Here is a 15,739-nt window from a genome sequence, read left to right on the forward strand (position 1 = left end):
GTTTCAAGAAAAACACACTCAAAGTTGATAAAATATCTGTTTGTTCATGCATACTAAGGAAATGTCTTGATTGTTGACTTCAGGAAGTCAAATAATTACTTTTTTAAGTTAGAGACATCTGGTTATTTCCAATCATTGATTTCGTGAAAGATTAAAATGATGTATTTATAAATGCTTATCTTGTATGTTTACGATGTATGCCAAGATGAAATTTATTTGATGTTTTATTGAATTTGTCCTCAAGAGAGGTGAAAAATGTCTTTAATACACATGATGATAAATGTTTGATGCAAATTTTATGTATCATGTATGTATATATGTACTGATGTATGCTTTTCTCGATCTGAAAGGAGAATGGTTGCGGGAGCAGTCTTCACTCTATCATTGATTCTGTTTGTCTGCATTTCCACTATGGTGTACTCTTGCAAACCTCAACCTGAGACAATTTGTTTTCCTTTCCCCCATCAAAATTTGCCCCAAAAATTTATCTTTTCTTGCCCCAGCTTCAATCTTGAGCTTTAGAGGGATCTTCGTTGAATTCCAAGATATGCCTCCAGAGAGATTATCTTGTTTAAAAAACGTTTTTCTTCTTCTTGTATTTTCAAAAATATGAAAATATCAATTAAAAGATTTTTTTGAAAAATGTTTAATCAAAAGTTTTGAAAATATTACTCCTTTCAAGGTTTCACAATTGACAAATCATAAAACAAGAGTTCATTGAAAATCAAAGAATTAATTACTCTGTTAATCTTTCAATAAATTATAGCTATTTGACAAGTGTCAAGATCAATGCCATTTTTGAGGTATGGTTAAATAAGGAAATGATAAAAATATCTCAGGTTATTATTTTTGGTCAAAGGTATATGGTTCTCATTTATTTGTTGTTCAATGATCTGATGGAGTAGCTTCTGTACTCATTTATTGGAAGTGTTCTCCGACTCCCAGTTCTCATGTTCTCATTCGGATTGTGCAATGCCTTATCAAGAGATTTATGTGATCGCTTTTTATGCAATAGTTGCACCATCTTCATATTCGAGCCGCCTTTTTTAGGTTTTCAACTCGAATCCTCCTTTGGTTTCAAGACGTTATTCAGAATTTACGTCTTGAACCCCCTTTGTTATTTTTTCTCTATCATGCATTAAAGATTTTAGAAAACCTTTTGTAAATAAAAGATTAATCCTGATGGGCGGGATAAATTTGAAGATAGTCTCTTCTGTTTAGAAATCCATGTATGATTAGAAGGGACTTTTTAGGAACGTAATGTAGGGCATGGTTCAGGGTTAAGAAAGAAATGGATAAATAGGCCCAAACAAATGTTTAAGGGTGATTGAACCAATGATCAATTCGCTCTGATGCCTTTAATCATGTCTTGCTCAATTTGAATCTACTCGTATCTGTCTCTCTGGATGTTCCCTGATCTTCGAGTGAAGTAATTTTGAAATGATTGTGCTTTGATCAATCTCACGATTTGAAGCTCGATGCGATATTTAAGTCGAGAGACTCTTTGTCTGTGCTTCTTGTTTTCTTTTTGTTCTTTGCTTTTTTTTTCTTTGCTTTTTTTCTTTGTTGTTTTTTCTTTGCTTCTTTCTCTTTGTTATTTGCTCTTTGCTTTTTCCTTTGTTGTGACTTGATCTTTGCACTCGGTATTTCGTTTACATCTGAATTGATGGTCTTCACTCATGTGAGCATATTTCCTCCAACTTGCCCCCTAGTGTGGAGGGTGATCCTTGGTTAGGGTTGAATCAAAAGAAAATATCAATGTTATTAAAACCGGACCGGACCGGCCGGTTCGACCGGTTGAACCGTGAACCGGTGGCATGTTCGGTCCGGTTAACTCCCAAAACAGGATTAGCACAGAACCGATAAAGAACCGGTTGAAAACTGGGAAAATCGGGGTGAACCGGCTGAAAACCGGCAAAATCGGTTTGAACCGCCGGTTCACTTTTTTTCTTTAAAAAAAAATTAAACCAAACGACATCGTTTGTTCAACGAGCCGAGTCAAATTCGAGTATTGCTGAGCTCGACTCGAACTCGAAAACTTTAAAAGTAAGCTCAACTCGACTCAAAAACTCACGAGCTAAAAATTATCAACTCGAAATATAATATTAAAACTTGAAATTGAAAAGGCTCGAACTCAAAAAAAAATTTAGAAGTTCGATTGAAGCCTAAAATGTGAGCTCAATTGAAGCGAAAGAATAGTTCGCTTTGTGCTCACCAAAAGGCTCCATGATTTTGAATGTCAAATTACCTCTATTATTTATAGAAGTAAGTTGGGATGCTCTTCTATGTTTCTTAGCCATGTGGGATTGTTTTGTTCTCATATTTTTTCTCTTTAAACTTTTGGGATACTCTTCTATGTTTCTTAGCCATGTGGGATTGTTTTTTTTTAAAACAATTAAACCAAATGACATCATTTGTTATAATTTTTTTAAGCCCCAATTTTATTTTTTTTATTATAGTTATATAATTATATTTATTATTTAATATGTTTTACCTTAAATATTATGTTGTAGTTGATTTGAATCATTTTGTTTAACTTGATTTTATGGTTTTTCATTTATACATGTTATGACTTGTGATATTTTTATACCTTTTAATATTGTAAACTTAAAAAAAGTGTTACATATATATTAATATTGCTTTGAATATTATGTAAAATTAAAAAAATATATTATTTTATATAAAATCCGGTTCAACCGCGGTTGAACCAGTGAACCAGTACCTTCACCGGTTCAATGTCCGGTCCGGTTTTGAAAACATTGGAAAATATCATAATTCAGGCTCAAAGGGGGACACAAGGGATATATTTTCTCCTTTTGTGAAGGGATAAAGAAAGAAAGACGTTCATCATCTTATACATGGAAGACTTTATAGAAGAGATATCCCCAAGGGGATATATTTTCAGGATTAATTTTTAGTTACATGAAAACAATGTAATTAATGCATGACAGAATTATTTTGAAATAATTTTATTTTCTTCTTGCTCCCGGTATGCCTCAATTGTACAAGCTTATCTTCAGAAAAATGATACGATATGCCCTACCTCTTGTTGTAGGAGGGTTCATGTTCAAGTGAACATCTTGTACTCAATGTCCTCAGGTTTTATTGATAGAAAAATATCGGTTTTGCATCTAAGAAGACGATGGTGTGAATTTATTGGCTCAATGAAATATAAGGGTATGACTTTTTGTTTCTCGAAAAAAAGATAAAGATAATGTTTAAAAGTCTCAAAGAAAAGGAATGTCAAAATTTGGTTCTTTGGAAATGACCATGAATTATTTCAGGTAAAGAATTGAAAGATTTTATTTTGGGGTTTTTTAGACAGGATGAGAAAGGTATAATCTTGTCATATGTAAAAAATCTATAATTCTTGAAGAATTAAAAGAATTCGTAATTCATTTGATATTCAAAGAACTCAAGATTAAAACTCGTTCAATTATTTAACCTTAGAAGGTAGCATAAATTCAGTCATCAAAGATTAAAAATATTTAATCAAATATTAAAGAAAGAACAAAAATAAGTTCAAACAAAACAATCTCTATGGATGTAAATGGTAGATGCAATGCCCCCATCTATCTTTGATTGTCCATGGCCCTATATCATCAGGTTCTAGATCTTGCGCTTCAGTGCCTTACAGTTTTCAGCTGAATATCTGGAGCTTCCTATATTATATCAATATCATAGACCTCAAGATATGGGGATTCTTTCTCAGATCATCCTGAAAGGAGGTTTAGTCCTACAACCAGCTGAATATACTTCCACTGTATTGATTTATTAGAATCTTGCTTCTATGTAGTATCACGTGGTTAGGACCTCTTTATCGAATCCTCCACTGATTAATTCCATGTTTTTTATGAATGATGCATAAAAAATGCTTAAAAATGGAATACATATGCAAAATGCAAAGATGCAAATGCAGATGCAAAAATGTTGATCCCAATGATGAATATCTTAGACTAATTTTCACCAGAGAAAAAAGCTTTCACATTACAAGACAGTCCACATTACATACATGTCTTCGCTTAGATATTGAATCTGAAATGGGTCGCTGCTTTATCTTGGATCTTCGTCCTTGAAAATGATGCCCCTCAAGCGTTTTGTAAACTCACTTTGTTAATGCCTTGGCGATGGTAAAGTCGGTGTGTCGCTCCTTGTTAACTATCGATGAAATGATTGTAGATGAGAATCTACTGCCGGATTACTCTTTAGCTCAATGGATCATCGTTTCAGTCTCGAATGTTGCACAATCTTCTAGCTCATTACTTCATCTTGAATCTTTATATTTGGAATCAATGCCCCTCAATGCTCTGTAAACTCAACTCCGTTAATGCCACGGCGGTGCTGAAGCCATTGTGTCGCTCTTTGATGACTAGCGATAACATGATTGTAGATAAAACTCCACTGTTGGATTACTTCTCGAATCAGTGGATCATCATTTTAGTCTCGAATATTACACGATCCTCGAGCAAGTCTCCTCGAGCAAGCCTCCTTCTTGTACTCTAAACTTCTTTCAACCCTAGATGCTTGTCTGCGTATGTGACAGCCTGATTGAAAACTTTTACCACTTCTTGTAAAAATTTTCTCTCGAATATCCCCTTGCGGAACAACACTCTTGCATTATGTCATGACGATGCAATGCAATACAAAGAAGAATGAAAAATGACAAACAACAGGAAAGAAATAAGTTAGTGCACACAAACAAAAGGGATTAGTTAGTAAAAGTAAGACAATAGATATAAATAAAAATGTTATTCAAAGATGAATATAACAACTACCATGTCATGATATCTACCCGAACATGCTTTAATTAAATAGCAATCCTACCCGGACATGATATCCACCCAAAATGATTAATTTCAAGAAGATAATCCTAACCGCATGATATCTAGTTCGCATGCTTTTATTCAAAAAGAAAACAAATTCTACGAACTTAAAGCAAAAGATAAGGGTTTAGAAATGCTCATCTTTTATGTACACCTATTTTGGGTACCTATTGACGGACAAAGGTTCAATATGACTATACATAGGGTGACCGTTCTACGGTTCACTATATGCATGGTTTCAGCTATAACAGGAAAAGGGAACTTGAATTATCCTTGATGTCGGTGCCCCCTTGGGCTGTCAGACCCTCGATCCTCACCCATTACAGGTTTCGAACGAAACGAGTTCAATTCGAGGGGATTTTTTGCCTTATACCCATACGATGAATAAATACCTACGAAGGTATAAAGTATGTATCTCATGGGTTATTTGCTAAAACTCATACGAAGAATAAATTCTTATGAGAGTAAAGCAATCACCCTGACTAATTTGGATCGAAGCTCATGTCTAGAGCTCATGTTATGAAAATACACGTGATGTGTGTAAGGAAGAGCGTACCTACCTTCGACTCAAAAATGAAAAAGAGATAAAACTCGACAAAAACTTAGATTGATCCTGAAAGCAAAAATTCAAATGTTAGTAAACAATGAAGCAATTAAAAACTTCAATAAATGGATCATAAGTTGACTAAAGACTCAAACTCATAATTTCGACCACAACGACAATGTGTAAGCGACCTACAGCTTGACTCTCTAAAAAAGAGGTCCCCAACGGAGTCGCCAAGCTGTCATAACCGTTTTTCGTAAAATAATTATTTATTATTTTAAAAAATGATTATGACTTTATTTTGGAAAAATTGGTGATTTGGAATTAATTTGAAATTAAATTAAAAGGAGTCGCCATCGACCTTTGGGTTAGGTAGGTCGAATACCTAAAAACGACTTTAAAAACAATTTTAAGAAAAATCATTTTAAGACAAAAATGGTATGCGTTTACCAAAGATTCGATTAAAAACAATTCGAGAGTCAGTTACGCGTGGGGAAGGATAAACATCCCCACAGCGCCCAAAATTGGTATTGTGTCGCTTACACGTTGTATTAATGGTGGAAAGTATAAATCAAATATAAAGTTAAAATGTGATCCATTTATCGAACATTGATTAATTTGCTTCAAATTAACAATTTAAAGAAAATCCTTTAACTTGATAAAAAAATCTTGAAATTTGCAATCCTCCGTAAGGAAAGCTATTTCAACCATTTTTCATCGTTAAAGAATATTCAATCATCGAATATGTAAGAGATGCATATCGAATATAAATTACAAATTGACAGTTACGAAAAATAAAATACATAATTCACATTGTTCAGTATAAAATAAAAATGAATTAACAATTAACAAACTAAAAATTGATTTATTTCAAGTTCCATTTAGTTCGAACGTCGTATTAGATTGTACCACTTCGATCAAGTGATACTTTCTACGTCCGTTCTACAAATAAGAGTTCTTGGAATATTTAGATAGTAATATAGTAAAGAATAAAATAAACAATAAATAAAAATAAATATGAAATGAAATGAAATGAAATGAAATATAAATATATAAAAATAATACATCTATATAATAATATATATACACAAATAATAAGGGGCAAATTTAATTGACATATTTGTTTGACGTATATATATACATACATACATATTTGATACATAATTATTATAAAATACCTGATAAACATAGTACAATGGAATATGTCTATACAATAAAGTATGCTATAAAGGACCAAAATAAAATCATGGAATCAATGGAGACTATAGTATCAACAAAAGAAACTAAACATATTTGCTTATTAAAAGGATCAAAATAATATTATTACTAACTTGAGTGATTAAACAATAATATTGACAATGATCATGGAAATAATCAACAAATTAAACAATGAAGGTATTAAAAGCATAAATAAACCATGAATAATATGAGGGACTAAAATGATATGAAACAAAAATTCGTAATGACAATCAATAATTTTACCTAAAGGTAGCCATACCAAAATAGTGACCGAAATGTAAACAACATACATTAAAAACACTAATTATAAAGAAAGTAAGGTTACATTCAGTGATTGAAATGAAAGGCTTACAAATATTAAAACTAGAGTCAAACATAAACGAAAATAGTGTAATATATAATATAGTGACTTAAATATAAATGAGAAAGAATGTGTGCCCAAAACAAAACATTACAAATTTCATTTGATGGATAAACAATAATTAAAAATAGAACAGAGCCCATATTGAAAATATTAAATAATACATGAACTGGAAATATAAATAACCCATAAATAATACTTAGGACTAAATCACATTAAAATAGAAACATGAAGGCCGAATAATAATTAAACCAAAAGTAAAACAGTGACCAAAATGAAAGATTTACAAAAGTTGTTACCATAGTCAAACATTAACAAAAATGGAATAACATGTAATATGGTGACTGAAATATAAATGTTGAAATATGAGTGCTCAAAACAAAATAATCTAAAGCTTCATTCCATGACAAAATAGCAAGATTACAAGGATGAAGGGACCTAAAGTGTAGTTATCCCCTAACCCTAAAACACACAAGCCTAACCCCTTCAAACGGCGTCATTTTAACTGTGGGTTATATACCCCATTTAGGGTTGAGAAACCCACTCATCTCCCATTTCTCCCTTTCTCACCAGCAGACCCAAAAAAAGGAGAGAGTTATGAAACTCTCTCCCCGACCCAACAAAAGGTCGCCGCTTCACGGCGTTTCCAACGATGATCGACGCTTAAAACGACCACCCAAAAACCTCTCTTGCTTTCCTCTCTTCTTCTTTGTTCTAAAACCACTTAAAAACTTTGAAACCCTTGACCCCTTTCAAACCCTAAACTAAAGATGATGATTACCTTCGAAACATGAATATGGTGGCTCCGGTAAAGTGAAGGTGGTTGAATCCTTCCACAAGGTGAGTTTTTTTCTTTTTATGATTCGAATCTCTCTGATTTTTTTAACCCAAATATCTCTTTTTTTAAAACCCTTACCGAATGGGGTCCCCATCTCCCTGCTTCCTTTTTTTATTTGGTTCGTATCGATTTTCCCCCCTCTTGCATGCGATAGATATCTTCTTTTATTCCCGAGAAGATTGATGGATTTGTGCTCAGTTTGTAGGGAAATCATACCATAGGTTCTAGGATAAGATTTGTTGTAGATTTGTTCTGACTTGGTGTGATATTTTATTTCTATCAATGTGGATAGATTTTTGACAGAAACCGATCACTGTTGGTGCAGGGAAGGACGGCGGCGGCAATGGGACATCTTGGCTTGAACGGCTCGGCAGTTGGGAAGTTGAAGAGGCGGCGTGGTTATTGAGCTAGGGGATTAGAGTTAAAACCCTAATCTATTTTAAGGTTTAAAACCCTAAGTTTTGAGTCGGGTATGGGTCCAGCTTAGTTGGGTCAGTTTGTTGGACGGTTCACTGTTGTTGGGTTGTATTTTTGGGCTCCAGTACTGGGCTTTGCTCACATGTTGGGCTTCGGGTGGACGGGGTCTTGGGTGATTGTATTTGGGCTCCATTTTCAAGCTTGCAAAATATGTAAAATATATGTAAATTAAAAATAATAAATATAATAATAAAAAACAAAATTAAAAAGAAAATAAAAGACCCGTACAAAAACGGGTGTCAACAGATGAGAACTTTTTTTTTAAATTTTTTCTTTGATTTATTATGATAACAGTCTGTTACGAATTTTTAGTTTTAAATCCATACTTATAATTAGATTTTTAGAATTTATATAAAAAGAATTAAAATTTAAGTATCGTAGAATTAAATTTATGAGGTTTATTTAATTTTAGGGTAAAGTATATAAATAGTCTCCCGATTATATAATACTAATTTGTTGATTCTTCGGCTATTAACAGTGACAAAATGATCCTCTAACTATAGGGAATTGCTTTGTCCCTCAACTATTAAAAGTTACAAAATGGTCGTCTAACTATTTATTATGTTCCAAACTCATCATTTTTCGTTAAAAATTAACAGCGGTCTGAGCTATACGTTAACTTGCTTTGTTCCAAACTCATAACTTTTATAATCGAGACTATTTTGTTTTAATATTTGAGAGACTCAACATAGTCGGGGATCATTTGTGTACTTTAACCTTAATTTTATATAAAAGTTATATTTTATAATTGTATATTTTTAAAAATTTTAAAAATATTAAATAATTTTATTTAAAAATTAACATTGTAATCATGTATGATAAAAATTTATATTGTCACATTATCAAAAATTAATAACATTAATTCAAAAATATTTTTATAAATATTAATTTAAGAAAAAAATATCTAAGTTAAATACTTAAATATCATAAGTTAATAACATTGATAAAATAATAGTTTAAAAAGTATTTTTTGAAATACTACTTTAAGAAAAAATATCTAATTTAAATATCATATATATATATATATATATATATATATATATATAAAATCCTAAAAATGACACTTTTGAAATATTTTTTGAATGAATAGTTTTGAAAACTTTAAAAGCGATATAATTAGGTAATATATATTATGAGATCTTATCCAATTTTATATTAACTAATAAAACAATGGAGTAAATATTTTAAGCAAATAATTATAGAATGCCCTCAAATTAAATTATATACTATAATTGGTGTAATAAATAAACAGAGGGGTACCTTACCGCGAGAGAGACTCGGATCAAATAAGCCACACCTTTCTTTTCCTTTTCTTTGCATTTTCATGTTAAAAAATTCTCCTCAATTGTCAAATTCAAACTGCTGCTAAGATCTATGTCTCTTTCTCATTGAACTCAATCCAAATAAAAAGAAAAAGAGAGAGCATAATCTGCTTTCACTTCCTTTCCCTGTTTGGATTCTACGATAATAAGTTTAGTTGGGACGAGAGGGGGGAAATTACAACGGAAAAGAACATGGAGGCAGCGCTGGGACTGATGCGAAGAATGCCGCCTCGCCACTCCGAGACAACACTCTCCGCTCTTTTAAGCCTTTTGCCTGGACACTCCTCCGATCTCCTCTCTCAAGTCGATCTCCCTCTCCAGGTCTATCCCTTTCTCTTTCCTTTTTAAATTTCTCCATATTTTTTTTCATTTCTGGAGATTTCGCTCTTTAATCTTGCTCGAATTGGTTATTTCCTAGGTTTTATTTCTATTTTTGAAGATGACTTAATAATGTATTGGTAGTTTGTTTGGTTAAAAAATGGAGTAAACTTTGAATTGTCAATGACTCAATTGTTTTAGGGCTCCTTTTTTCCAGAGAAAGGTGTGTTGATATCATTAAGGAAAATGTACCGTGAAAGATAGAGAAATAAGTAGTATAAGATTTTTAGCCAAAATGTATCCGGTGTTGCATTTTTTTTTACCTTTGGAGTTGGAAACCGAAGGAAAGAGCAAAATCTGCGGTCGAAAATAAAAGCAATGACATTTATTTAGAAAATAAATTTTTTAACGATCTTGCATATCTGAGTGCGTGCGTTATAATGTGTTTTATTCAAGATTTAGTTGGTTCGAGTTCTAAAGTGAAAAAGGGCTGAACATTTATTTATTTTTGACAAGTTTAAAAAATTTGTTTTTGAAAAGAAATTCTTGAATGTTGTATATGCATTCTTCACTCTATGGTAGTTCAAAGTCATGGCTGTCTCTTTGAACTTTTAAAGTAGTGCATTTCACCATTTTGCAGTTGGCTACTTAGTTTCTTAAAGTTGTGAAACAGATTTATTTAGCCATTGTTGTCAAATGATATTCTCTTGTCCCGTGTATTGGGAGGAACCAAGGAACTTGACCAAATAAATGGTTTGGGATACAATTGAATAGGAGTTTCAGTTCTTTTAGACCTTGATCACGTGCACGATTTGGATACTGGATTGAGTATCTTTGTCTTTTTTCTCATTTTCCTCGATTGATTGCATGAACATAAATTATTCTTAAGAGATATGCTTCTGTTTGATGGTTGCATATTAAAAGCTCACTATAATGGTCTTGATTTATAAGTATCATAGAAAATTTATTCCTGTGTTTGAATGTTTATTCATCACTCATAAAAAGTCATGTTATGGATCCCTAAGTTCACTTCAATTTTTGTCTATGAAGCTGTCAACTTTCTTTTTTCACTGTTCTCAAATCAAATATCATAGGTTGTTGTTGTTTTAGTTTCATATCATATATAATCAGCCCTTTACTGGACAATTTCAATTTCCCTTTGCTAGTACTTGATTTTGTGGTATTGAGTGTCCTCATGCCAACTTGTTACATTACATGCAATCTTATTTACTGATCTATAGGTTTTGTTACAAGAGAAGTTTTTGTGCGATATCAAACATATTACAACAATTACGTTTTGTTCCCTTAATTTGGATTAATAAGTTGATTAGATTTTCATATTTTCCTTTGAAACAGGTTTTATCTGATGAGGACAGTGGACAGAAGTTCATTTTGTGTGAATACAACAGAGACGCTGATTCTCACAGGTTGCTTTTTCTGATTAGTATATCAGTATATAGATTATATACCCTGAACTTAATTTTCCCTCTCCTATTGTAGCCAAGCCCTTGTAAGTTGTTTTTGTGTTCTTGCCTGTTTGAATTTTATTCGGATTTAAAATAATGAAAAGTAAGGTCCCTTCTCCTCATTTATCTTGTCTAAATGATAATGATTATGTTTTTTGAGGTTTTATTTTTTATTGTTTCTTAATTTGTAGATTTGAATTTGGTGAGGACTACAGATGGTTACCTATGCGGGGTCTGTCCCTAAATGTTTATAAAAGCATGCACCTATAATCCATAGCACTGTACACTTTTAATAGATGTTGGCCACTCCTGGGAATTTTCCTCCAAAATGTTTATAGTATAACTATCGTAAAGTTTTTATGGTGGAAGAAGCTTGCAAATATAATCCAGAAAACTGCACGTATTACCTTGATGTTGAATGAACATTATGAAATATTAGAAGTATGCCACAGTGATTTCTCTCCCGTGTGTGTATTTGCATGTTAATTATCTATATGAAATGAATTTGCACATATGATATGCTCAAACCTAAACACAAATGCTAGCTCCATAGCTTGAGTTCTTTCAGTCAGTACTCCCTGTTTGAGCTGTTAGTGAACCATGTCAGCAGCAAATCAATCTTACATTACATCAAATGATATTCCTTCAGTTTCATGTCTCATATGATGCTTTATGGCCATCTTTTGAGTTACATTGAATCTCTTTTCACTTGCAGAGTAGCACTTTTCAATTATAATTCATCTTTGTGACTTAACCCTTTACTTGTTTTGTGCAATTGTACTGTTTGCAGATCACCTTGGTCAAACAAATACCATCCACCATTAGAAGATGCGCCTTATCCATCTTCAAAGTTGAGGCAATTGGAAATTGAAGCCAACGATATCTTTACAGTCTATTGTGACCAGTGAGGTTCTTGCTTATGTCATGCTTTCTTTATTAATTTGCTAGTGGTTGGAAATGGATATTGGGTTTATTTTTATGCAATATTTGCTTATTATTATGTATTTATTTATGCTTAACTAATTATACAATAGGTATTATGAAGGTGGCATCTCATCTGTCTACATGTGGGAAGATGAAAACGAAGGTTTTGTAGTCTGCTTTTTGGTAAAGAAAGGTAAGCAGATTGATTCTATCCCAAATGAAAAAGCAGATTGATTCTATCCCAAATGAAACCAGTAACCATTGTTAGTTCTTCTGATTTGCTATCCTTGACTTTTGGAAAAAGATGGCTCAAAAACTGGGCAAGGGAGAAGAGGCTATTTAGAGGAGGGAACTTGGGATGCTATTCACGTTATAGAGGTGAATTCAATTGCTTTATACAATTAGGGATGTAGAACTTCCATTTTTATCTCAGGCCTCTCTTTTCCCTTCTCTTCTTCTTATTATCTGTTTACTATTTATTCCTCTATGGACAGTAAGTTCGTTACTTTATTCTGCATTATCATGCTAATGTTGCACTCTAACCTTTATTTAGGTTGGACCAGAAGAAGAATTAACCCGATATTGCTTGACTAGTACAGTCATGCTGTCTTTGACTACAGATGATGTGTCATCAGGCACTTTCAGTTTGTCTGGATCTATCAGACGACAGGTAATTTGTGGGATTTTCTAATAACATGAAGAAAGAATTTAAGCTTACACCTAGTGGAAAGCAAATAAACTGTTGGAGAATGCACCTCTATGTTCACTGAAAGTGGTTTGTACTCCATAGATACTTTCTATTCAATTTTGGAAACACTGGGATGTGGAAACAGGTTTAGGAATTTCTTGATCCCCAAGTGCCATTGCATTGATGATCTTGGACATCACAATCGATGATTGGTTAGACACAAGTTGGGTGTAATGTCAAATATGGGTATAGTTGGACTTGGACACAAGTTGAATATGGGTATTTCAACAAAAGTAAGGAGTCAGATAAACATAACTCCAGTGCAATAAACTTAGATAAAAACTTGTTTGTGAATTGCATTTGTAAAGTTAAATATCTGAATTTGAATTCTTTCAGTCGGGACTCCCTGTTTGAGCTGTTAGTGAACCATGTCAGCAGCAAATCAATCTTACATCAAATGCTATCCCTTCAGTTTCATGTCTCATATGACGTTTTAAGGCCATCTTTGGAGTTTCATCGAGTCCCTTTTTACTTGAGTCTTAAAACATGGTGTCCCATTCGGTTTGTACTGTTTGATACTGATGTGTTATGGACTGAGCAGATATTGTTTAGTTATGTATTTACATTACACTTACCCTATGGCATATCGCCCTTCCCTTGTTTATGCACTCAAATGTGAAGTTCCAGTTAAGGTCTAAACGACCCTTTTCACCTTTAATCATTTTTGTTTGTAGATGAACATGTTGTTTATGCACTCAAATGTGAAGTTCCAATTAAGGTCTAAACGACCCTTTTCACCTTTAATCATTTTTGTTTGTAGATGAACATGAACCTCCCAGTTGCCGATGGTCATCTTTCTAACATGGGAAAGATGATAGAAGAAATGGAGGGTAAGCTCCGGAACTCATTGGATCAGGTACGTCTACTACTTTCTCTGAACTGGCTTTTGCATGTTTCAACATTGATAGTTTTGAGTTCTGTACTACAATTCAAAATATTTACATATTTTGCAGGTTTACTTCGGAAAGACGAGAGAGATGGTTTGCAATTTACGGCCCTCTAATGAGGTGGTGCAGATGAGATTGCCTACCAGTTGATGTGGGTTTAATGCCATAAGAAGTTGAAGTTCGTGTCATGTTTGCTTTCTAGAGTGACCTCAGAATATGCTGTGTACGGGATATCATACAAATGACTTCATGTATGGTCGACTTATTTCGACTCTGCTTTCATAACAATACATGATATGTTCATGTTCATATTCATGTTGATGTGTTTTTGTTTTTTTGGTTAATTACATCTCCACCTACAAATAACCATCGTTTTAGGCAACATCTCACAATTAAAACCTCGTACTTGAAAATTATTCCTTCGCCAGCCAAAAAAAAACCCACTCAATATCCACTAAAAAGGGTGTTCAAGAAACGAAAAAAAATAAATTGAAGCAAAAATAATATTGTTATGTAGCTTAAAGCATTCGACTCGGCTAAATATACGACTTCCTTTGGCTCGGAACGCTTTTGACTTCAGGTTCAGCACCGGACGATGAATCATCTTTCTTCAAAGCTGATATTTCTTCCACATTTTCATCTTCTGTATCACTGTCATCATCTGCAAGAACGCATCAAGATCAACAAACTCAAGATCCCGACAGCAAATTCACGTACTCACCTTCCGCCGCACCAAGGCCTTCACCATAACAAGAAGGAAATAGAAGCAAACGGTGTCGAGTACAATTTAGACAATACTAGTCGTTAAATATTAGGTGGTAACATTGTCACTAATAAAAAAGTCAAAGTCACCAAAGTTCATATCAGGTCCGGCTGGCAACAGAAAACCACGGTGAGTCGAACTGAAAGAAATGAACCCCTTCATGAAAATAAAGCATACAAGAACCGAGGGAATAGTTCTTACGCTTAGTGTCCTGATCCTCCTCATCTCCTCATCTTTATCGACCCATCGATCCCAATCGACTTTCAAAAACACAGGAGCTCTCCCTTCCCGTTTCAGAAATCTGCTCCACCACTTGCTCTAGGCCCAGGGTTTTAAATAGCGGTCCACGATCGCGATAGCGCCCGTGAAATAGCGGTAGTGCTGCCTTTCTATATACTCGTTATACCCGCAATAATGTCTGTTATGGCTGCAATAGCGGTAATCGCGACATAATCGAAAACGCGACCACGATTTGAATCTAATCCCATCAAGCTCTCTCTTTAAAGCAGAATAAAAAAAAAACCAGAAACCAGAAAGGAAACTTTAAAACACACACACAAGGACAAAAACACTTGTAGCATTGAAAGGCCAAAACAAGGGTAAACAAACAATAGTTGGCAATGGAAGTTGATGTGCAATTTTCGTTTTCTTTCATTTCCTCCATCTTCTGAGCAACAAAACAACTAGAAGAAAAAGTGTTCAATGGAAAATAAGAAAAATTCAAGATAGAAAGAGAACATAAAAACCCTTCTAATTGGCCGATGCAACAGATGTCTGGAATGTATTTATAGGATTAATGGGTAAAAATGGAAGAATTTACACTACTTGTTATTATTCCAGAGTGTTATTGTCGAGACAATATTTTATCCGACGAAAATAAGTGTTGTTATTTTCTAAATATTATCTCGAAAAAGTAAGTATTTTTTTATGGTATAAGATAAAACATAAATTTGAGGAGTCGCCACTAATTATTTATCGAAGTGTGATTGGTCACCAAAATACTATGTTATTTTAATAAAATTTATAAAA

General features: G+C 33.2%; 1 protein-coding gene across 1 annotated transcript; it reads left to right on the forward strand.

Moving 5' to 3' along the window:
- Positions 1–9,529: 9,529 nt before the first annotated feature.
- Positions 9,530–14,254, forward strand: LOC120129888 (probable F-actin-capping protein subunit beta). Its single transcript, XM_039147283.1, has 8 exons — positions 9,530–9,925; positions 11,279–11,349; positions 12,179–12,292; positions 12,423–12,505; positions 12,617–12,690; positions 12,866–12,982; positions 13,821–13,916; positions 14,014–14,254. Exons 1-8 carry the CDS (start codon positions 9,797–9,799, stop codon positions 14,095–14,097), a joined length of 768 nt encoding a protein of 255 aa, XP_039003214.1. The 5' UTR covers positions 9,530–9,796; the 3' UTR covers positions 14,098–14,254.
- The last annotated feature ends 1,485 nt before the right edge of the window (positions 14,255–15,739 follow it).

The sequence above is a fragment of the Hibiscus syriacus genome, unplaced genomic scaffold (assembly GCF_006381635.1).
Source record: "Hibiscus syriacus cultivar Baekdansim isolate YM2019G1 unplaced genomic scaffold, ASM638163v2 tig00110505_pilon, whole genome shotgun sequence".
Classification (NCBI taxonomy): domain Eukaryota; kingdom Viridiplantae; phylum Streptophyta; class Magnoliopsida; order Malvales; family Malvaceae; genus Hibiscus; species Hibiscus syriacus.

Bases quoted from the DNA above. Each gene is read 5' to 3' on its own strand.
- LOC120129888 (XM_039147283.1), top strand. From the start codon at position 9,797: ATGGAGGCAGCGCTGGGACTGATGCGAAGAATGCCGCCTCGCCACTCC. The intron at 12,506-12,616 runs GTAAGCAGATTG...TTTTGGAAAAAG, and splicing joins CTGCTTTTTGGTAAAGAAAG to ATGGCTCAAAAACTGGGCAA. The intron at 12,691-12,865 runs GTGAATTCAATT...ACCTTTATTTAG, and splicing joins ATGCTATTCACGTTATAGAG to GTTGGACCAGAAGAAGAATT.